Source organism: Scleropages formosus, chromosome 2 (genome assembly GCF_900964775.1).
Source record: "Scleropages formosus chromosome 2, fSclFor1.1, whole genome shotgun sequence".
Lineage (NCBI taxonomy): Eukaryota > Metazoa > Chordata > Actinopteri > Osteoglossiformes > Osteoglossidae > Scleropages > Scleropages formosus.
The window spans coordinates 7,983,790-8,007,302 of record NC_041807.1 but is presented as its reverse complement, the minus strand read 5'-3'; the positions used below and the strand labels follow the sequence as shown (position 1 = coordinate 8,007,302).

The following is a 23,513-nucleotide window of genomic DNA, read 5'->3' as shown; positions in this document are numbered from 1 at the left end:
TCCAAAGCGACGTGCAATGTTAAGGCCCTTACAATTATTTACCCATTCATACACCTGGGTATTTTTTTAATGGCACAATTAAGCATAAGTACCTTGCTCAAGGGTGTACAGTGGAAGGTGGGATTTGACCTTACAACCTTTTGGGTCTATAAGAAGCAGGTCTAACCACTCCGCTACCAGCTGTCCATAAATAAAACATAATCATCACAAATTGTGATCAGCTGTTTAACAATTAAACACATGCACATTATCTGAACATCTAAAATGATCTGTAAGGAAAAAAATGTAATGTTCAGTTAATGCTCCTTTAAAAAAAATACTGTTGGATTTACATCACGGTTGCTGTAGTAAGGCTTGTGTTTCATGTTGTTACATTAGTCTCAGTTACAGTTACACCCACATGGTGGCACCCTTTCTCATTTGGAAACAAAGTTTTTGAGCTACATAACTTTTTAAGCACTACCCATGTAAATGATAGCTGCAGAATGTGCTGTAAAACTAAAAGAAAATGCATTGATAATTTTGAAGAAAGTGATACACAACTGTAGAACATAGCATGATTTGATCTAATAGAAGCATGAGTCCATTATGATCAGGGATTGCCTGCCCGTTGTTGTGGTATAATAATACATACGCATTTCACAAGACTGCACCACATCCTTGTCTGTATGCATGGAGATTTAACAGAAAGGAAACTTCCTAACATCTCCTTCATTTGCCACCAATTAGCTCATTACATTACATTACATATATATTATATACACACACACACACACATTTTCAGAACCGCTAGTCCCATACGGGGTCATGGGGAACCGGAGCCTACCCGGCAACACAGGGCGCAAGGCCGGAGGGGGAGGGGACACACCCAGGACGGGACGCCAGTCCGTCGCAAGGCACCCCAAGTGGGACTCGAACTCCAGACCCATTGGAGAGCAGGACCCAGTCCAACCCACTGCACCACCGCACCCCCTACATATTATATATATATAAACCTTATGTGCCCTATGATGGAAAGCCATTTTGCTTATTTTATGTGCTACAAAAATAACACAAGCACATTTAGTTTTATAAGCAGGAAATTTGTGACTACAGAACCACGTGATTTTGAAAGAGGAAGGGAGATGAAATCATCATTTACAATGAGGGAAAACAGGTGGTGAGGAAAATAAAACTTCAAGAAAGTTCTGGTTACAGGTGTAATAATACTTTAAATCTATGCTTCAATTTCGAATTAAATTAATGGGACATGTTTTCTGTTTTACTACTTATTATTTTGCAGGGGTGCGGTGGCGCAGTCCTGCTCTCCTGTGGGTTTGGGGTTCGAGTCCTGCTTGGGGTGCCTTGCGACGGACTGGCGTCCCGTCCTGGGTGTGTCCCCTCCCCCTCTGGCCTTACGCCCTGTGTTACCGGGTAGGCTCCGGTTCCCCGTGACCCTGTATGGGACAAGCGGTTCTGAAAATGTGTGTGTGTGTGTGTGTACTTATTATTTTAAACAGGTGATAAGAGTTATTACTGGAAAGCGTTCATTCAGCTTTACCCACCATGCAAATAGATTTAACTATAGCAGTTAACAGTAACCAGATATCAGATGACAGCTGACAGATTCATAATGTGATAACCAAATGCCCAGATGCTGAATACTATATGTCAGTTACCAGATGTGTGACACACACACACACGCACGCACGCACGCACGCACGCACACACACAGAGTCTCTGTCAGAGCAAGAGCAAAGGGCGCGTGGAGCGGGCGGGGCGCGCAGCAGCTCCAGACATGTGACCGTGTCCTTGCGGCCACGTGTGACTGTGATGTGACGTCACCTCTTCTCAGCAGCAGTTTCCTTTTCGAAGCGCAGCTGTACTTGCAGCATTAAGCGCGTGGCAAAGCGACCCCCCGGACCGCACATCGGCAGTAAACGACGCGGGAGGTCCTCCGGTACTGGCAGACACAGAGCAGCCAGCGGTCGGCCCTCCGGCGCCCTTCCCTTTCGCTTCCCGATGTGTGACAGCGGACTTAGACTGAGACTCCGAACTGGAACCTGCTGCTGTCCTGACGCCGGACAAAGCGGCGCACTGAGTCCTGAGCTCACAGGTAACGGCAGAGTCAGAGTGGAGAGCAGAGAGTGTGAAGCGGAGCGCCAGTCAGTCAGTCACTCACATGACATAACGAAGTGTTAGCTCGGTAAACGAAGTGCCCGGCGCGTGGGATTAGTTACTTCTCCCTCCTCATCATCATGTCTTTCACTTTCCGCTGAGTTGTTCAGGATCCCCGAGTCACGGCGCTCCCTGCACCCCTGGCACTTGACACAGGTCGGGTGGTACACGTGGAACCCACACACATTCATTCACATTGTTTTATTGACTGTGGTACTGATACTAAGTGGTAGTGCTGATGTAGTGTCAAACACATTTACTAACTAAGCACTAGAACACCCTGCAGTGTATACTAGTAGTGGTACCGACAATGCGGTACTGATACATAGCAGAACCAATACCATTGTAGTATTGATAAGTAGTGGTACTGGTACATTGATATTGATACATAGTGGAACCGATACATTGTGGTATTGATATATTGGAACCGATACATTGTGGTATTGATACATAGTGGAACTGATACATTGTGGTACTGATCCATAGTGGCACCGGTACTGATATGTTGTGGTATTGATAAGTAGTGGTACTGATACAATATGGTAATTGATACATTGTGGTACAGAAACATTGTGGTACTGATACATAGTGGAACCAGTACAATGTGGTATTGATACATAGTGGTACTGACAATGTGATATTGATACATAGTAGAACCGATGCAATGCGGTACTGATACATAGTAGCACCAATACCATTGTGGTATTGATAAGTAGTGGTACTGATACAATATGGTACTGATACATAGCGGAACCAGTACAATGTGGTATTGATATATAGTGGTATTGATAAGTAGTGGTACTGATACAATGTAATAATGATACACAGTGGAACCAATACATTGTGGTACTAATACATACTGGAACCAATACACTGGTACTGATACATATTGGAACTGATGTGCTTTGCTATTGATACTTTGGGACATTGTGCCGCTCCTTGTGAGGTACTGATACATTGTACTACTTGTGTAGTAACACGGTCACTGTCACATTGTTGCCCAGATACATAGTTTCTCTGATATTTACAATCAAGGTCCTTCTACAATGTTCAGTAATCTTCAGGTTCTTCTCCTTAACTGCTACTCCACCTGCTGTTTTATATATGAACTTATGTTTAACAAAAAACCAATAGAATTCAGCTCTTTGGGAAGTAGCATCAAAATTAGAATTCAGTCATAAGCAGTTTGGTAATAAAGAATGAGTTGGATGAGTGAACAAATTGTTTTGTGGGCTCATCATTTACTAAGTTTTATTTTCGAACACTTGAATGTTACATCTATTCTTGCATCACACTTAGAGGAAATAAAAAAAAAAAAAAAAGTACAAATACTTACAGTAAACAAGCACAAGCATCTACATATAAATCGACTTGTAAATTGAACCAACATTATGAAAATTTTAAAAAATTTTGTAATTATGCCTTAAACCTTAAAATAAAGAAAATGTAATTAAATAGGAAAGTTCCACTCCATTGCTATGTGACTTAAGAAATAATCTTCAATGTACCCCACTTGTATATTCATATGTACATGGTGTGCACGATTTATTTCTGGTTGAAAGGGATTTTTTGTTTTATTCTGACAGGCTGACTACTGTAACTTTGCTTCCAGGTCAATATCTTTAATGTCAGTGTGTTAGAGTACCTTCTCATTTTTTTTTCTGCAAATTGAACTTGGTTTGATTTTTTTTTTTTTTTTTTTTTTGAGATCTTGATCCATCCCAGGAAACAGAGTACCCATCCTTCAGCAGCTTGAAACCTAATGTTAAAACTATGTTTTCATTGCTGGGTGGACTTAAAGGAAGAGGAAGGTGGGTCTGGGTTAACGGGCCTCATAGAGTCTCAAAAATCCCCTTTAATTTCATCCTTTATTCACATTTAATTGGTTCAAAAATTATATGAGTGACAGAGGTACTGTTTAATGGTTCTGTTGTGTACCTTGTGTATCACCAGCCCACCGGTTCCCGCTTCCCTATATCCAGCTAATCAACATCAGTCAAAGACTTTACTGGGATTTTCAGTTTCAGCTTTGTGGGGGAAAAGGACAGAATACCTGTATCCTCATTCCCGTTTATTTTTGTCTCCTCTACATACACACAGTACCTTTTAAACTGTACATGTTAGCGGATCCAAGTCTTCATGCGTGCCATAGACAATGCTTTTAAATTATGAGTGGAGCTTGGATGGCTTCCTAGAAATACGGGTATACCCTGGTACATGGACTCCTGACTTTCAGATTTTTGGTATAACGGGCCTAGAAAAGCTGTGCCCGTGACCGGTATATGGACCAACTGCGCCCAATATTACTTACGTTTTTCTGGTGTTTGATGCAGGCTTTTGAAGCCCGATGATGTAGAAGTCATGAACCAATGAGGTGTGGACTTTTCAGCCATGTACGATAAAAACTTTTTTAATTTTGCATTGTTTTACATTATTTTGCTAGTTTGTTTTCCCTTAATTTTTTTTAAGCACAAAAGCATGAGGTAGGACCACTTTTTCAAAGTTTTGGGTATGTTACAAGGATGAGGACACTTCTCACAATTCAGCACTGACAGTTTTGCAGATGGTGTCAGATTGCAGTTGTTTTCTGTGCTGCATGTGCAACATATATATTACATGCTACATGACTTGTATATCACATGCTGTGTACTCTTAAATATGCTGCAAGATAACAAAGCATATAAAAATATATACCCTATTTGGAAACTTCGCTTCACTTTAACTTTGCCTAAGCATCATACTCTGAATCATATGCAATTTTATTGGTACATAAAAATCATTGCTTTACTTCATGTACTCTATATGTGGTTTTTGTTCGTAGTCTTTGGTATTTTTTCAGTAACATTTGTTTTCTTTGCACATGGAATTACTGGACAAAGGTAACTGCATGATGATAAGTTGTACAGAACATTGGAGTTATAAAAATTGTTAGACGAACTAGGCTACTTCAGGTCAAAACCCTGAACCTAACCCTTATGAAGTAAATTGCAGTATATCATTTTAATAGGCACTTTTCAAGCAGAAAGATTATTATTATTATTATTATTATTATTATTGACTTATAGTAAAAGGGTAGATCAAATGTGTGCCATTTCAGGGCGGAGTTCATTTTAATTACCAGTATGTGACACACGACCCACTTCAGGGCCTCTCCAAACTGAGCAGAGTGCAGTATTTGCCTTAAGTGGTAAAAACCAAGGTCTTAGTCTTATTTTCTTAACCCAGTCATGAATAGAAGAAATGCAGTTTTTGGACACGATGGAGTAAACATGATGTTCTGCTTTTAGCTAACAGTTGTTCAAGTAAAACTTGGCGTGCGTGCAATTATTTCCACTTAATTTCTTTTAATCATGCTATGAATTTTGCTGTGTTTTTCAGTTTCTGTGCTTTTCTTGAAATTTCCAGGGTTCGATTTTATCCCAAGGAACACGATGCCTTATAGCTAATGGGCCATTGTGTGAAGTTTCAGCTGTACCGCTCACTCGATTTGATTGTGACGTGATAAGTTTCTGCCTAAACAATATGACATAATTTACAGTATGCACTGGATTCCGTGGAAGTGGCTGCGTGACATCTCCGTGCAAAGAGTGACTGCGCTGGAGAGCGGCACGGCCGATCAAACAGGAAGGCGCTTGCTCAAGCCTTGCAGGGATTTCAAATAGTGTGAATGACCTACAGTAACCCCCCTTATTCTCTCTCTCTCTCTCTCTCTCTCTCTCCCTCCCTTATCCCATCTCTCTGTCTTTCTTTTTCACTTTTTTAAACTGATTTCCATAGGGCCAAGGTTTGCTCTCATGAACTTGAGCCCGAAAAGTGCCACACAAGCAAAGAGTGAAATTTTTCTCACTTGGGTGGAGCACTGCAAATTGTCTGTAGTACTCATCCAGAAACTGATGACACTTCTTTTTGGACCTTTAAAGGGTAAATAAACCCTTGCAAACCCCTGACCTCGTATCACTGCAGCGCCAGAACAGGAGGAACCACAAAGGTAGGCAGACACTGATCTACTGTTTTATGAGATTTTTTTTTTTTTTTTGAGGAATATTTTATACATTAAGTGGTTTGTCATTGTTACACCATGGCAGGCGAGCATTGACCCTTTGCTAATTGTTTCAGATACATTTAATAGTTTTTTAGTTCCTTGTATTTGAATTGAAAGTGATCTTTAAACTTTCCACTTAAGGTTGAAATTCTTGTGGATTCCTGCAACTATGGTGTGTTTCGATACGGTACGACTTTTCAAAATAGCAGTCTTTCTGAAGAAAACCAGTGTTTATTTAAAAATGTATAATTATTTATAATTTGTAATGTTTTGTTACAATCTCAGCAGGCAAATGCAATTTTACACGCTTTTAATAAATTCCTGCCTAATCCAAATATAGTGTTAATTTTAAATATAAACACGTGATTTATGCATTTTGATTTTTCAAATGATGCACTTCAGCAGGAGGATGATGTGAATTCTCTCTGTGATGTGGCCGTAATCCACCTGCTGCTAAGTTGGCAATGAACTGTCGAGACTTAGTTCTCCTAGTGTGTTGTGTGAAGGGATTTACATATGAACTTCTTTACAGCTGCCCTAACAAAGCAATACTGACACAGAATGTTCTTATTCAAGTTCTTTAAGCTAAATATTGGTGATTACTTTAGTACAAATTATTTTGCGCCCATTATTCACCTGTATTATTATACCTATGTACGTGACCATGGTTAACCATAAAAAATATTGCTGAAACACACAAGCCCTGCACAAATGCAATTGGATTGTTTGCATGCACTATGAGTGTAAAATATGGATACAGTATTTTTTTGCTTATTAAATAAATCATGGGTAAAATATGAAATGTCTAAAGCACGTGCAATACTATGAAATAAGTTGGCAAATTTAAATGCATTAAAAAGGTTTATTGGGTGGAGTGGCTAACGGTAGTCCTTGAGGACTGCAGTGTGTGCTGGGTTTAGCATTAACTGCTTTTGATTGCTTTGTTGAAATAATTATCCCCATTGTAAATCACCTAGCTGATATTAATTAAAACTTTTTCTCCGAAACCGGCTTGCAGTCCTCCAGAACCTCTCGTCCTTTGTATTTGTGTCCGACTCTCCTTAGTGCTCCTAATGAAGCCGGGCTGCTCGCCGCATGAATACTTTGACCGCATATGATGAGCTCATAGTGCCATTCACGAACTTTGGACTCCCACCCAGGCCTGCAAGGTGATTGTCTGGATCTGTAAACATCATCAAACCTCCTGTCATCAGGAGGAATGCAGCTGCTGAGTTTCAGGAAAAGAGGGAAAAAAAAAAAAAAAAAAAAACAGGCTGCCAAGTTCCTCTGTGTCTGGCTGATAAATGCACTAGGTCAGACTTTTTTTTTTTTTTTTACCTTATCGTTGATCTTAACCCTGTCCAGTGTGAGCAATGAAAGTACTGCTTGTCATCATTTAGAGGCAAAGTTTTTCGACACACATCTGATTATAAGATAAAAGATGAAGTGTGGGATTTAGAGTGCAGATGATGATCCTGTTTTATCAGAGCAGTGTCCTCTCGGCACTCCAGTGAATGGATTTGCTGAGTATCCCGTCCATCCATCCATCCATCCATCTGTCCGTCTGTCCGCCCGAAGGCATATAATGTGAGGCAGGGTACTCTCTGGATGAGATTCCAGTCCACTGCATGGCAATCACACAGACTCATTCACTCACACATATGCATACTACTGGCAATTTAGGGTGATCAGTTCAGTTGAAATATATCTTTGAACTATGGGAGGAAACAAGCAGTTGAAATAAACCCACGTGAATATAGGGAGAACGTGAAAACACAGCACAGACTAAGCTAGATTGACTTTTGTATTGTTTTCCGAGATGAAAGACGCTTTGGAGAAAAGTGTGTGCTAAATGAATAAATGTAAATGTAATTCAACCCCCCATTCCAAACCCACTGCCCAGGCACCGTGATCCGCCAGCAGTACCTGCTGTTTGACTGTAACTGTGCAGTATGGGACCGAGAGTCCTGTGGTCATGGAGGAAGTTGACCAACTTTGGATCTCCCCCGTCAGCTGTAACTGTTTTTGTTTTGCTCGTCTTGCCACCCTGCTGCTTGAGAACTCAGTCCACTGTCCTCCTCATCGAAACTGTCTCCGTACACTCTCCGGGGGGGGGGGCGCCCAGTGTTCTGGGTTTTCTCAGGAGATTCTCATAGCAAAGTGATGTCTTAATGCTCTTAAAGTTGCAGCAAGAAATGGTGGTGTGACACCAGCATGTTTCAAGCATTTTGTTTTGGATTACTGATGTCAAATATAGGAAGCTGTTAATGCAATACTGTGTATTTTTTAGAGGTTGCGCTACTCAGTGTGATTGTCGCTGAAGAACCCAAGGAGGTATGCCTCCGGGTACATACCACAGGAAACAGCAGTGAATATTGCTCTCATAGCTGTTTGTACAGTGCGTGTGACCACAGTTCTGTCATCTTACCAGTTATTTATTTAGCTGACACTTTTCTCCAAAGCATCCTGCCATGATTTAGCCATTTATACAGCTGGGAATTTTTTTACAGTATCAGTCCAGGGTAAGTAGTTTGATCATAGGTACTAAGGCAAGAGGTGGGACTTGGGTCCATCAAATGCAAGACAGCAAGTTTAATCACTACAGTATTTTTAGGATAACTTTTTTTTAACCTCTCTGATGGGTAGGACTCTGACAAAGGGTATGTGGTCATGGGAAGTTCACTCTTAGCTCCAGACACAAGAACTTGTCTGAAATCACTTTTGAGTCTGCACTTTTTTTCAGGTTGTATGGTTCTAAGGTTGTGATGACATTATATGTAAGAGCGGGTTGGCCATTTAATTCCTGCTGTTGATGGGGAATTTTTCACTCTGAGGAGCATCCATCCATCCATCCATCCATCCATCCATCCATAACTGCTTGTCTAAAACAGGATTACTGTGGTCCACAGCGTATCTCAGAGACATAGGGCTTGAAGCAGGGTACAGGCTGGTTGAGCACCAGTCCATCGTATGCAGTTAAACATACAGACAAATACAAAGTTGTGTCTTGCCCTAACCCTGATTTTGGCTATGATCCACTTTAAATTTGAGAGGTTGACTACACAGGGGACAAATCCCCACTTTTTTATTTCTCTTAAAAGCTCGTCTGATATTCTCAGTCCTCTTCTATCTGATTGCTACAAGCTGTGCCTAAGCATTGCACCACCAGAGAGAGGTCACGGCAAGATCTCTTGGTTTCCAAGTAGATTCTTTGTTTCATGCAATCCTCCAGCTTTGTTCCTCTCCTTTGTTTTCGATTGTGTTAAGCGTTCAGCTAGTAGGAAGTCCCGCCCCGTGAGCATTCCCATGGCTCCGTTCCTATGGCTACCTTCTCTGTTGCGCTGCACCCGTAATGCTTTTACACTTGAGCAGCTGCAGTTTCTCACGTAATTTACACTTGTCAGCAAGCCCAAGGTGGAAAAGAAGAAGGAAGCACCACAGAACCTCTCTGCAAGTAAGTGGGGGTCTTGGGCACCAGGCAAAGTGCAGCATTCATCACTTTCAGTACCTCCACAAGCAAGGGAGGCCTTACCCAAGACCCCTGTTTGCCTGGCAGAAAGAGCTCAGAACCTTGGGGCGTTGCCCTCCCGCATCCCTGCTCTCAAGGAGGAGGAAGTACAGATGAGTTTAGTGTCTACCAAGCACAGCTCCCCAGTGTCTAAATGTCCTCAAACACACTTTACATAGGGCTCAAACCACTGCTTGGTATCCTTTTGTAGCAGACACACACACACACACACACACACACACACACACACACACACACACACACACACACACACACACACACATTTTCAGAACGGCTTGTCCCATACGGGGTCACGGGGAACCAGAGCCTACCCGGTAACACAGGACGGAAGGCCAGAAGGGGAGGGGACACACCCAGGACAGGACGCCAGTCCATCACAAGGCACCCCAAGCGGGACTCAAACCCCAGACCCACCAGAGAGCAGGACTGTGGTCTAACCCACTGCACCACCACACTCCCCTTGTAGCAGACATTTACATTTATTCATTTGGCAGATGCTTTCTTTAGAGAAATTCATACTCGGAGTAAACAATGGTACATTTAACAGCGACAGGATGACTGTCGAAGCTCGTCAGTTTATCTGATACCTCTGTTTTTGCCCACTCGCATTGCACCAGTAGCTGTAACCTGTAAAACTGAGAGGAAGCAGAAAAGTGGCTGTGACAGATGACGTGATCTAAGTTTATGGAGCAGTTGGAAGATCAGGAGAGAAGTTGGTGCAAAGAGACTGAAATTGCATTTGTTAAAGATTTCCTGACTTTAAGAAATTATATATACTGTATATCTCTTACAGTTTACACACTTGCTCCGGCTGACAGTTGGTGTACAGCTCCAGTGAAAAATTTTAATACATCGGGGTAATGACTTTATGGTGTGAGCTGGACAGAAGAGAGAGAAGCACAGTGTCTTGCATCTTTAGCAACACCATCAGAAGAGCTGGGAATACATAGCGCTTGTTAACTTGTTAACCATGTGCTTTGTGAGAGGGGAAAAAAAAGGTTTCCAGCAGGTATACTCAAACTTTTGAGTAGTTCTGTAAATAGTGATTAAATTTATTTTTTGTAAACTGTTTGTAATGGATATGCAGTGCCATACCCAGGGAATGGCAGCTCAACTATTTTTAAGTGCGTAGTTTGTAGTAGTTTATTGTATGTACTTTACGTAAAAACACCTGACCTTCCGATTTGTGTTCTCCGGAGTGAAAATTGATTCCCGTTGTCTTTTTAAGTGTGTGTGAAAATTCCTTTTTTCCTGTCCTCCAGGGTGAAGATTGATTTCGTTATGACAAGCTGCTGTTCGAAAAATGTCCACATTGTCTGCGACTAATATCGCTGATGTTGGTCATGGTAAGAATTTCATAAATTGCTTATGTTTTTCTTTACTTAAGCATTGGTAGGTAGGTCACCATAGAAACACAATACTGGATAGCACAGGAGTGTGTCTTTGCTCTGATAAAGTCTGTAAATCTTTCTGTATCAAACTGTTTTTCAGGGTTGCAGTGGTCCAGAAACTATCGCAGAAGCATAGGGTGTTAAGCAGGGTGCACTCTGGTTGGGACGCAAGTCCTTCGCAGGGCAATCACACACACACACAGGGAGATTTAGAGTCACCAGTTCACCTGAAACACATGCCTTTGGACTCTGGGAGGACACCCACACCAGCACAGGGAGAACCTGCAAACTCCGCAAAGACTGAGCTGGATTCACACCCATATCTGAAGCCGCAGCTCAGGAGCTGTGAGGCACCAACAGTACTAGCTGTACCACCACGCTGCTTAGATATAATAAAGTAAACATGTTAAAGTCAGCCCTGTTTGATAAGTCCAATTGGCGAAACCAAACATAAACATAACCAACCAACCAATGTCCAGAACCGCTTGTCTCAAGTAGGGTCGCGGCGAGCCAGACTCCAACCCGGCAACACAGGGCCGAAAGGGGTGGGGACACACCCTGGACGGGACGCCAGTCCACCGCAGGGCACCCCAAACAGGGCTCGAACCTCAGAGCCGCCACACAGCGGTACAAACTCGCCGCACCACTGTGCCCCCCAACACAAACATAACTCCAGTGAATTTTACGGGCAAAACATAAGAAGTTGTTCATAATTCTGGCTAAAGAATTATTTCAAGTAATTCTTAAGACTCTTTATTTATTTAGCTGACACTTATCTCCAAAGCAACTTGCGATGTAAAGCTACTTACAGTTGTTTACCCATTTGTACAGCTGGGTAATTTTATTGAAGCAATTTAGGGCAAGTAACTTGCTCAAGGGCATTATAGCTAGAGGTGAGGCTCAGATCTGCGACCCTCAGAGTCCAAAGGCAACAGCGCTAACCACTACAATACAGGCTGCCTCTTCATAGTCATTGTGTCACTTAGCTCTGCCTGGTCATCACATGCCCATCTTCTGACTCAGCGCCTGAGTCACGGTCAACCAGGGCCTCGGTCAGTCCGCCTTTCCATTTAGTTTGGCTGAACAGCAGCTTTATAGACCCGTGCAGTCACAGAGGCAGCACTGCGTAGCAGAGCCTTATGAGAGGCATAGGGAGGGCCTGCAGATTGAGGTCATGCTCCTTGTCCATTGTCGCTGGTGCCTGTGAGTGCCAAAGACTCTGGCGTGACACAAAGGAGCCTCTTTTCATCGCAGGCTGTGGGAGAATACTTCAGTTCTTCGCATGTGGGCTTCTTACGGTCATTCGCTCCTCCTCTTTGTGGACATAGGAACCCTTGTGCATCTTGTGTCAGTGTGCTTTTCTGGTCTTTACACATTTTTTTCTGAATCACATATTCTCTACTTGGGTGGAGGAGTTGGTGTAACATAAGATGCATTCCTTCAATCCAAAGTATTCACCTTTGCACAGGTGCCAGTACACCCCACTCCAATGTGGTAACTACCTCTAGGCTTTTTGTAGTTTCTCTATACTTACCGTTGAGTTTGGGCCACTCACACGTACAAATTGTCCTGGGTACTTTGGAAGACTTTCTCTTTACATGGACTCATTTCTATATTTTTGAGTTGTGTGTCTTTCATTGTGTTTTCCTGACCTGCTCTGTGTTGTGACTTGTTAGAACTTCTACTGCAGCAACCCATCAGTTAGAATTATGTGTAGTTACTATCATAACAGAAAGGTGGTGGTGAATGAAAAGGAGTCATTTTCGTGCTCAATGATAACATTCCCCGATGTGAAAGATGCCCACGAACAGGAACTTGTTTGAAACCAAAACGCAAGCCAGAGTGTTTCTGAACACTGGATTTTACCTTGAAGGTCGTAGACATCTGTGAATGAAGAAAGTAGGAAATGTCACTTGGCTTATGCATGAAGTAGTAACATGATGATGTCAAAATGACATGCTGTACTCAAACTGGCAATATTGAGTTTGGGGGGTAAAAAAGGGCAGCTGTAGTACCATTGAGCAAGACACTTTCCCAAAAAATGGTTCCAGTAAAATTACCCAGCTCTACAAATGGGTAAATAATTGTGGGAGGATTAACAATGTAATTCACTTTGGAGACTGTGCTCAATGAGTAAATGTGCAGGCATCCATTCGTTTATGAACTTTCTTTATCCAAAATTTTGGTGTAATGGTTCTTGGGCTTGATACCCAATTTTTGATTTCTGGAATGAAAGATCAATATAAAGAAATTATCAAATGTCAAGGAAAAAAAAAAATTGAAATTTGCACATCGTGTGAGTGAAGCAGAAGAACAGTAATGTACTGTACTTGACGCTAGTGTATCATCAGCTTTTTTCACACACATTCATTGACTCACTCAATGGGCAATTTAGACTCGGCACACACTTTGTTAGTTTATGCACTCTGTCCAGTACTCTTAAGACCTTTCACATGGTCTTGCGTCATGAGTTCACCCACAGTGTCAGCAGCAGTGTTTTGCCTGGTGGATCAGCAGGCACAGGCTGTTACAAAGAGCTGAATAACGCAACACACACTGCCCACTTCTTACTTTTTTGCAGGCTGTGAACGCCTACATTACTGGAAAATGCTGGGAAATCAGCAGGGATGCCTTTTCCATTTTGTGCTCAACTGGTCACCCTTGACATAAATGGACGATGACGATGGTGCACGTAACAAAGACCTTTTCATGTAAAGGTCTCCAAGAAGATTTCTTTCTTAGAGAAAAGCAAAGTTTATCTGCAGTGTGACATACCATGAGTCATTCGATTCATCCTCGGTCACCAGGATAAATTAACACCTGCAGCAAGCAAAAGATGACAAAGTAACTGAAATGTTGTGTATTTGTTTGTTGAGAAAAAAAAAAATTACAGAAATTGATGTTATATGTGGAGTTACATGATATCATTGGGGAGCAGACAGAGTAGTGATTAGAGCTGTCACTTTGTGATCAAAGGATCTAGATTCGAATTCCCACTCCTGCTATATTACCTTTCCTCAAGGTACTTATGCTGAATTGACATAGTAAAAATGACCCAGCCTTATGGTCATTGTAACTAGCTTTGTGTTTAAACATTGTAAGCCTCATTTGAGAAAACCTTCAGCTGAATAATAATGTTCTTTTTAACATTTACGTTACATTTATTCATTTAGCTGATGCTCTTCCTCAAAGTGACTTAGTGTTAAGATGCTTAAAAATATTTATCCATTACATACTATATACAAGAGTATTATGTATGTCTCTGTGTGTATACACATGCTTACATATATCCTGTCTTTCATAATGTTATCTGGGCCAGTTGGTAGCATAATGGTTAGAACTGGTGCCTTAAGATCTGAAGGTTTCTGTTTCAAATCTTACGTACTGCTGTAGTACTCTTGAGCAAGGTACTTACCTTTAGCTACTCCAGTAAAAGTACCCAGCTGTACAAATGGGAAAAATAGTTGTAATTTACTCTGGAGAAAAACATCAGATAAATTATTAAATTTTAGTTTTAGTGTTGTGTGTCAGATTAGCAGAAAACTGTTGCTGTGACCTTTATATTGGTTATAATAATGTAAAAATGCCAGATAGCAGTGATTAAGGATATGGGCTTATAACCTGAAGTGCAAGCTCTAATAACAGAAAAGCATTTCCTAACCAGTATAACAGTAAAAGTACAAAGAGACAATAGGTCTTTGCTCTGTAATGGAGACAGATTGTCCCACAGGGCCACACTGTTTTGAGGTTTACCACATTATTACAGTATATGCCAGACAGCACAGTCTTTGCCTTTTCCCTGTTATAAGTGAATTCCTGGTGGGGCAGGATATCTCTGCCTGCTGGCCTCCGGTTGACCCGTCCATACTAGACACAGTAAACAGCATAACGCACCGAGGCCAGAGAAGAAGGCCTGTCCTGAACATTTCCCATGCATGGCTACAGCAAAACATTTTCAGCATTTGTTTTCATCAATACAGTTTATTGCACTAATAATTGTAAAACGGATCAAACGATATTGTATTTTTCACTCATTTAGCAAGTACAGCTTTCAGTTTTATACATAATTAATGCCACATGGCAAAGTTAGACTGATTTTATTAGTGTGCTGTGTGGGGGAAGATGGGATCTGGGTAAGACTGGTACCTGTTAAGTACCTTAATTTCAGCAGACTATGGCTGGGGTTATGTTATGCTTGTTGATCCTTTGCAAATATGACACTGGGTTACATACAGAGCACTGGGTCTGAGCAATGAGCTGCGCTGGCTCTTTTCTTCATAAGTTAGAGAATAAACAAGGCAGCTGATGGTTAGATTCCACTCACATACTTTCTTTAACCAGTTGTCCATGTCTGAATCATGGTGGTCCGGAGCCAATCCCAGAAGCAAGGTTAAGTATAGTACAATCTGGGTGGGACTGCAGTCCATCGCAGTGCAGCTACAGACACACATTCACACAATATAGAGGCACCAAGGAACCTGTAAGGCACATCTTTTGGCTGTGGGAGGAAATCCACACAGACACAGGGAGAGCATACAAACACCACAGAGCCCCAACGCTTCGAGGAGGCACTGCTACCGGTTGCACCCGCATGCCATCCATTTATTTGAAAATCAGCAAGTGAGGAAGGGAAGCAGAAGTGTGTGAAGATTGTTAAAAATGCCCCAAATTGATTATTCAGTTCAGTTCAGTTCAATTTATTTTATACAATGCTGTTCTCACACAGTGGCACAGTGTTGATTATAGGATCAGAGCAATTATTCAAATAATAGTTTGACTACACGTTGAATTACTATAGTTACTATGTAAATATTAAAACTCTTATGATTTGGAACCCTTTGGTGACTTCTCAATTCTGGCTGTTGGTCATGCGGATGTCAAAAGGTGTGACAGAGGTCACTGGCTGGACACCAGGAGCACAGTGTGAGGGTTCCTGAATGAGTAAACACGTTGCACAACACTCGGAGGCGAGGGGGAGGATGGGGAAGGGGGGTGAGGACATGACCAGCCATATGTACAGCTGGTTCTCCAAACAATGCTGTCCTGGGGAGGGTGCGGGGGAGCCGAGCCGTTCGTTTGTTTTCCACCGTCGGATAGTTGAAAGGCTTCACTCTAGAGTCAAACATGACACCTGATCCCTGTGCAGAGAAGGATTGGGCATCCAGGGGGGCCAGTGTCTCCTTAGATGGCTCCAGCAATTTTTTGCGGCCCTTCTTTCAGCAAGATGTCACCACGGCGTATTTGCTGGAGGATGTTGCTTCCTGGGTAGTAGGAGAAACTGAAATACTTATGGGTGTGTCCCTGTTTTGCAAATATAACGTGAAAGGTTGTACATTCTGCAATCCTCTTGGGATGATATTGTTTTGCCTAATTTCCTGTCCCATCTAGGACCGAGTTTATAAATCAATAGGATTGTAAAGCTATCTGCTGCTGTAGCTGTTTTATGGCCCTGTGTTTGGGTCTCTGAATTACTTCTTTTTTTTTTTTTTTTTTTTTAATTTATAAGTGGCTCCTTGAGAACCTGTTTCAGTGCTATCACAAATGCTGCCTTCTGAGAGGGTCAGTTTTTCCTCTGCATCTGCATGGTTGTTCACAATCTTCCCACTTTACAGTGACACAATATCACTGAAACAAATGCGCAAGCTCTTGACACGCAGAAGAGCACAATTTGAATGTGCACATTTCTTTCCTGTCAAATAGTGCTTTCACTGCTGCATTGCAGAGGGATCCCAGAAAGCCTTGGAGGATCTCAGTGTTGCCAAGTGGGTACTTATGCTGAGGGATAACTTAAATTCGTAATAAAAAATATTGTTAGTGTTAATAAAAAAATGTTATTGTGGCACAGCTTCTGGGCTGCGGGTCCAGATTTTGTCTTGAATTCAGCTCAGTCTTTGTGGAGTTTGTGTGTACTCTCCATGTTCATGTGGGTTCCCTCCACATTCCTGCCAAAGTCCAGTGATATGTGATTCAGGTGCACTGGTGGCTCCAAATTGTCCTCCGTGTGTGTGTCTGTCCGTGCAATGCCTCGCAATGTGCTGGACTTCCCATCTGAGGTGTACCCTACTGCATGCTCTATGCTTCTGGGATAGACTCCGCACCACTGTGACCCTGCATTGGACAAGCAGTTATTGGCGATGGATGGACGGACGGACGGACGGACGGACGGGCTGGTGAAACACCATGCATCATTGTGTTGTTTTCCACCGTTGTAATTGCCACTGAGTATCCATCCGTTCTGGTCTCTCTGTTGCAGATGAGATTGCTGCATTCAGGATCATGCCGGATCTGGACTCCAGTGTGGACATCATGCAAGGCAGCCACGATGGTTTGCTGCCTCTCCCTCATCTAGCTACTGTTTCCTCTCTGCAGAACGAGGGTGCTCCGCCAGTGGACCTGGGCTGGCACCTGTCCGCGGAGTCTGGTGACATCCCAACGGATCCTGCAGGTGCACGACTTCATGCTAACACTTTTTCAAAAAATAAATGTGTATTACTTTTTAGTAGTATTTTTCATTCCAGTAGGAGTTTGAGTAGGAAAGGTTGTTGAGCCAGGCTGCAATACCAGACAAGGTCCGTTACCGCAGTATTTTACGTAGGTGTTCACAGCTATCTGAACAATGAGTTCTGTTGTTTCTGTGGCAATGTTTCCATCCCAAATTCCATCTGGGCTTTAGTCACCTATGGACAGCATCAATGCTTCTCTTAACACATAAGTGTCAACTGATCGGCATTTTATTAGCTGTGAGGAGGTGCAGTTTTTCTATAATGTCATTTCTAGTCATTTTTAGTTAGTTTTATAGTTGTTTAATTCAAATTAATTACTATTAATATATCTAATTATTATTAATTAGATAGTACAATTGTAATTAATCATGTGACAAAGCATAGCATAATGGTTGCCAAAGTTTTTCATGAGGGAAACTTTTGTATTGTCATTGATGATATATGTTTGAAATTTTTTTTTAATTGTATGATGTACTATTTGTGGTGTAGTGGCAGAACTGGCATGTGCCGCCAGCGCCAGATTTTGGTGTTTGAAGGGCATAGGCACTTTCGCTCTGAAATGTTTAAACAAAGGGGTAAAAATCAACAGAGTCACAATAATCATTTGACGTTGATCCGCTTTAAACTGCTCTAATGCTAGACCACATGATAGATGGAGAAGCCAAAGAAAGAGACTTTGTTAAAAAAATATCTAGAAATATGTTTTTGAAATGTAACTTTAAAGTTTTATTTGAATTAAATTCCTGCCTCACAGTCTTTTTTTTTTCTCAATTTTCTGTTTATTGTTACTTTTTTTTTTTTTTTTATTTTTTATTTTTTAAAGGTTTTTTAGATTTTTTTTCCTCCTTTGCAGGTCCTAAAAATTTTGTAGGCCCTAGGCACTGTGCCAGTAGTGCCTAATGGGACTTTTGCAATGCATAATTAAAAAAACAAATAAACAACACGTCTTCATAATAATAGTTTTCATTTCAAATTTATCCAACGTTGCTGAGTTAAGCCGGTTACACGCTCACGTTCCTTTAGCTGGACGGAAGGGTCCTCACTGACTGCGTGTTTTTGTGTCATCAGAGAATCAGCCTGTGAAACGCAAGAAAGGCCCCGCTCCCAAGATGCTGGGCAACGAGGTGTGCAGCGTGTGTGGCGACAAGGCCTCAGGCTTCCACTACAACGTGCTGAGCTGCGAGGGCTGCAAGGGCTTCTTCCGCCGCAGCGTCATCAAGGATGCCCAGTACGCCTGCAAGAACAGTGGCAAGTGCGAGATGGACATGTACATGCGGCGCAAGTGCCAGCAATGTCGGCTGCGCAAGTGCCGGGAGGCGGGCATGCTGGAGCAGTGTGAGTTGTCTTTGGCTGGCCGCTGGTTCCCTTGGCAACAATCAACAAGGAAAGCAAAAACGTGATAGTCTTTATTTGTTTACATATGACAGAATAGCTACAGCAGCTTTCTATGAATTTCAGTGTTCGTGGCTGAAGTGTGGTTAATCTAATTCTGTCACCTTTGGGGAAAGGTACGTTTCAAAAACTGTTGTCAGTTATATGATTTATTTTTTTATTAATTTATCACTTTTCTCCAGGGTGACTTACAGTGCCAGGTCTGTCTGATAAAATATTTAAAATTATTTAAGCACTTAAAGAACTGGGTAATTCTTTACTTTATCAACTTATAGTAAGTAACTTGATCAAGGGTACTGCAGCAGGAGGTGGGATTTGGACCCGGGTCCTCTGAGTGCAAGACAATGGCTCTAACCCCCACACTACCTGCTGCCCTTTGAAGAGGAATATGTCAAAATTAGTTAGGGGTGTATTAACCCTTGAATTGTGTTATGGTCGAATTTGACACTTATACAATTTTATGGGGGGGGGACACGATGGCACGGTGGCACAGCGGGTTTGGCCTGTGCCTGCTCTCTGGCGGGTCCGGGGTTCGAGTCCCGCTTGGGGTGCCCTGTGGTGGAATGGCATCCCTTCCTGGGTGTATCCCCTGCCCTTTCAGTCTTGCGCCCTGTGTTGCCGGGTTAGGCTCCAGCTCACCACGACCCCACTTAGGACAAGCGCTTTCAGTCTGTGTGTGTGTACAACTTTATCATAAATATGTGGTTTTGATCTCTGGGCTCAGGTGTGCTATCTGAAGAGCAGATTAGGCTGAAGAAGATGAAGAAGCAGCAGGAGGAAGAATCGGCTCGTGCCTCAGCAGCGCCACCCACCCCAGCGCTCGGGGCAGGGGCACCCCAGCTGGCTCCACAGCAGCGTGAGATGATCGAGAAGCTGGTGGCAATGCAGAAGCAGTGTAACAAGAGGTCCTTCCTCGACCGGCTCAAAGTCACCGTGAGTACCCCTGGTCTGCAGATCAAAGATCTGGCCATTTAAGTCTTGATGTTTTGGCACTCGCCTTGGGTGGTTCGCTGACTGTCCGATATTTCAATCAGCCATGGCCCAAGAACCAGGACCCCCTAAACCGTGAGGTTCGCCAGCAGCGCTTCGCCCACTTCACAGAGTTGGCCATCATGTCTGTCCAGGAGATTGTGGATTTTGCCAAGCAACTGCCTGGTTTCCTGGAGCTCACCCGTGAGGACCAGATCGCCCTGCTCAAGACCTCCACCATCGAGGTGAGTCTTGGCCTTCCTTCTACCAAAGGTACTCAAATGTTACCTTTTAACTTTAGAGCAAGCATTAGGATTACCTCTAATCTTACCTCTAACCCTGAGGTTTTAGACTTCATAAATACTGAAGTCCGTGCAGGTTGTCATGGTTTTAAAATTGAGTTGATAAAAAATTATTTGTATTTATTTTTAGATCTTTAAATGTTTTGCTTCTGCATCTGTTGCTGCTGCTCTTACTCAACATTGCAAATCATCTTGCAAGTCAACATTTATATAAAATTACCAAATCTCATAATTTTAGATCATGTTACTGGAAACATCAAGGAGATACAATCCTGCTATTGAAAGCATCACCTTCTTGAAGGACTTCAGTTATAACAAGGAAGATTTTGCAAAAGCAGGTAGTTTTCCTTCAGTGTCCTTTTTATTGCGTTTTTTGTAAGAAATTCTTCTGTACATATTTTCTTGCCCTCGTTTTTGGCAGTACCCATATTTTGGGTTTTCTCAATGTCATTCAGCACTACTCTTCCCTAATGCATTTCAGGGCTGCAGTTTGAGTTCATCAACCCCATCTTTGAGTTTTCCAAGGGAATGAATGACCTTCACCTGGACGAAGCCGAGTACGCCCTGCTCATCGCCATAAACATCTTCTCAGCAGGTTGGGACTCTCCTCTTCCTCCTCTCAGAGATGCATCGAGGCTGGGGCACAATCTCCAGCTGATACCCTGAAGATCATCTCGAGGTCTCCCAGTTATACAATTTAACACAGCCATTTGAAGCATTGGCATTTTGACAAGGTGTTGAGGCAGATATTTCATTAATAGTGTTTTTTCCAGTGATATATCTGTCTGGGTTCTTTGTCATGTTTTTTTTTTTCTTTTTGTTTTACTTCCCATTTGTATCTGATCCAATAATTCACTTCTTTGATCGTTCATAGTGATGAACATTTAACATTTCTAAATATTATATTTCTGATTGATTATGAAATCCCATGTCATTGTATGCTCTTTTGTAACGGTTTCTCTCAATTTTAATGGCTATTACAATTAATGTACCATGAGAAAATTTGCATAATTATGTAAAAACTAGCATTTAATTTACATAATCATCTAAATTTAAATTGAAACTACTTGTAATGTCAACAAAGTTGAGATAAAACCATATATGTGGAAACACACTATACATGCACACAAGTATTTCATAGATGCTTTTGTTTTTAATATGTTATTCTAATATGCATCTTTGCCATGTATTTATGTACTATATACTATACACAAGCATTGCATTATTTGAAGATTTACAGTATGTTTCATGCTGTACCTTTTCCAGACCGCCCCAATGTACAGGACCATGATTTAGTAGAAAGACTTCAGCAGCCATATGTGGACGCACTTCACTCTTACATCAGGATCAAGAGGCCCACAGTATGTATTGAAACTACTGAAGAGCACTGCAGTTTGTTTATTATTCATTATTTTACTTAGTTTTACTTGGCAGCACAGCGGAGCAACAGTTAACACTGGTCCCTCACAGCTTGTTTTGTGAGGTTCAGATGTACAGTAGGTTCAAATCTGACTCAGTTCGTGTGGAGTTTGCATGTTCTGCCCGTGTTTTGGGGAGTTTCTTCCCACAGCCTATAGATGTGTGTTTCAGCTGAAATAATACCTTTAAATTACCTTTGTGTTTGTGTGTGAATGAATGAGTGTATGTGATTGCCCTGGACTGGTGTTCCATTCAGGGTGTACCCTACCCATACCCGGCCTCATACGGGTAGGCTCTGGGGCATTGCAACCTTGCACTGGACAAGTAGTTACTGATAATAGATGAAATGACTCAGCTGTTACACTTTTATTCCGGTAGTTATTCTTCACATTTGACATTTTGTACTTTTGTACAGAACATGCAAAGTATATCTGTGAGCATATTTACGCATGGATATTCCCTTGAGTAATTCAGGTAAAGTGCACATATCAAGGGAATAAAGGAATTTTACTCTTCTGCCAGAGGGGGTGCAGTGGTGCAGCAGGTTTGGCCTGCGTCTGCTCTCTTGTGGGTCTGGGGTTTGATTCCTGCTTGAGCTGCCTTGCGACAGTCTGGCGTCCTGTCCTGGGTGTGTCCCCTCCCCCTCTGGTTTTGCGCCCTGTGTTGCCGGGTTAGGCTCTGGCTTGCTGTGACCCCACTCAGGAGAAGCGGTTTTGGTCAGTGTGTGTGTGTGTGTGTGTGTGTGTGTGTGTGTGTGTGTGTAGACTCTTCTGCCATGCACCCTTAATCAGCGAGCCATCCATTTGTCCTGCTAGGACTCCAAACCAAGCTTAGCAAAGCTGCCATACCTGTTGATCTCCTTCAGGACCAGCTGATGTTCCCACGCATGCTAATGAAGCTGGTGAGCCTGAGGACCCTCAGCAGCGTACACTCTGAGCAGGTCTTTGCCCTGCGACTGCAGGACAAGAAGCTACCACCTCTGCTGTCCGAGATCTGGGACGTCCATGAGTGATGCACCCTGCAAATTCCCACCCTCAACCTCGCAGGCTTGGATCGTCCGAAATGGATGCGACATTTCCCAAACACTGGGCATTCCCCCTTAATATTTAATCTTTTGGGTATCATCCCTCTCTTAGAAATGGTGCAACAGGGTCTCATTGTGGTCTTTTCACCCCTTAAGAAAAAACTTGAAGTGGACAAATCCAAAGGGACTAAGACTGCATTCTGTAATATTGCCCTAATCCCAGTAAATCTTCTTGTCCTGGTTGAGGATAGTGATAAAACCTCAGGAAGAGCTTCTCTGTACAGAGGAACAGTGCAAAGGCCACACACCATTTGTTTTATTTGTTCCTCTCTGGTTTATTTAGGATGAGTTACCTTTCAGAGACCTCCGAAACATCAGATCCTTTTCAACTGCCATTTCCTTTGCGTGAAGTGGATGCAGTTCTGTACATGGGCTGACCTCTCAAATTTAAGAACCGGTGTTAATGTTAATACAGTGACTAACGTTATACTATTAACATTCAAAAAGCTGTAGCAGGGCTTGGCTAGAGAACCCCTGGTTATTGATAGGATTTTATATGATTGTTGAACTTTTATGTAATTGCCCCACTGGTTGGTGGCAAGACATAAAATGTCTTAGCAGGGATCAGTCAGATATAAGTACAGGTCATGTTTTGCTTACTGTTTAAATCCATTTTACTAAAAACAACATTTTAGATTACTTTGTGCCTTACAGAGTCTGCTATTCCTTCTCCCTCTGTCTCTTGGCTTTCAAAGTATAAAACTAGAAAGATTTTTTTTTTTTTT

At 42.2% G+C, this 23,513-nt stretch overlaps 1 protein-coding gene across 3 annotated transcripts; it reads left to right on the top strand.

The window, feature by feature from the left end:
- The first annotated feature begins 1,825 nt into the window (after positions 1–1,825).
- Positions 1,826–23,493, top strand: nr1h3 (nuclear receptor subfamily 1, group H, member 3). Of its 3 annotated transcripts, none has more exons than XM_018759730.2 (11): positions 1,826–2,095; positions 5,935–6,145; positions 10,991–11,074; positions 17,373–17,564; positions 18,691–18,957; positions 19,739–19,947; positions 20,049–20,228; positions 20,524–20,623; positions 20,767–20,880; positions 21,552–21,646; positions 22,570–23,493. In XM_018759730.2, exons 3-11 carry the CDS (start codon positions 11,032–11,034, stop codon positions 22,714–22,716), a joined length of 1,347 nt encoding a protein of 448 aa, XP_018615246.1. In that variant the 5' UTR covers positions 1,826–2,095; positions 5,935–6,145; positions 10,991–11,031; the 3' UTR covers positions 22,717–23,493. The 3 variants fall into 3 exon arrangements, with proteins under 3 accessions (XP_018615246.1, XP_018615255.1, XP_018615263.1); XM_018759739.2 differs by having other exon boundaries at positions 22,520–22,652; XM_018759747.2 differs by lacking the exons at positions 1,826–2,095; positions 5,935–6,145 and having other exon boundaries at positions 10,994–11,074; positions 17,489–17,564.
- The last annotated feature ends 20 nt before the right edge of the window (positions 23,494–23,513 follow it).

What these genes read in the sequence shown, in the direction of transcription:
- nr1h3 (XM_018759730.2), top strand. Translation starts at nt 11,032, where the DNA reads ATGTCCACATTGTCTGCGACTAATATCGCTGATGTTGGTCATG. An exon ending in TCGACCGGCTCAAAGTCACC is followed by an intron (nt 19,948 to 20,048) that starts GTGAGTACCCCT and finishes TATTTCAATCAG; the next exon opens with CCATGGCCCAAGAACCAGGA. An exon ending in CATAAACATCTTCTCAGCAG is followed by an intron (nt 20,881 to 21,551) that starts GTTGGGACTCTC and finishes TACCTTTTCCAG; the next exon opens with ACCGCCCCAATGTACAGGAC.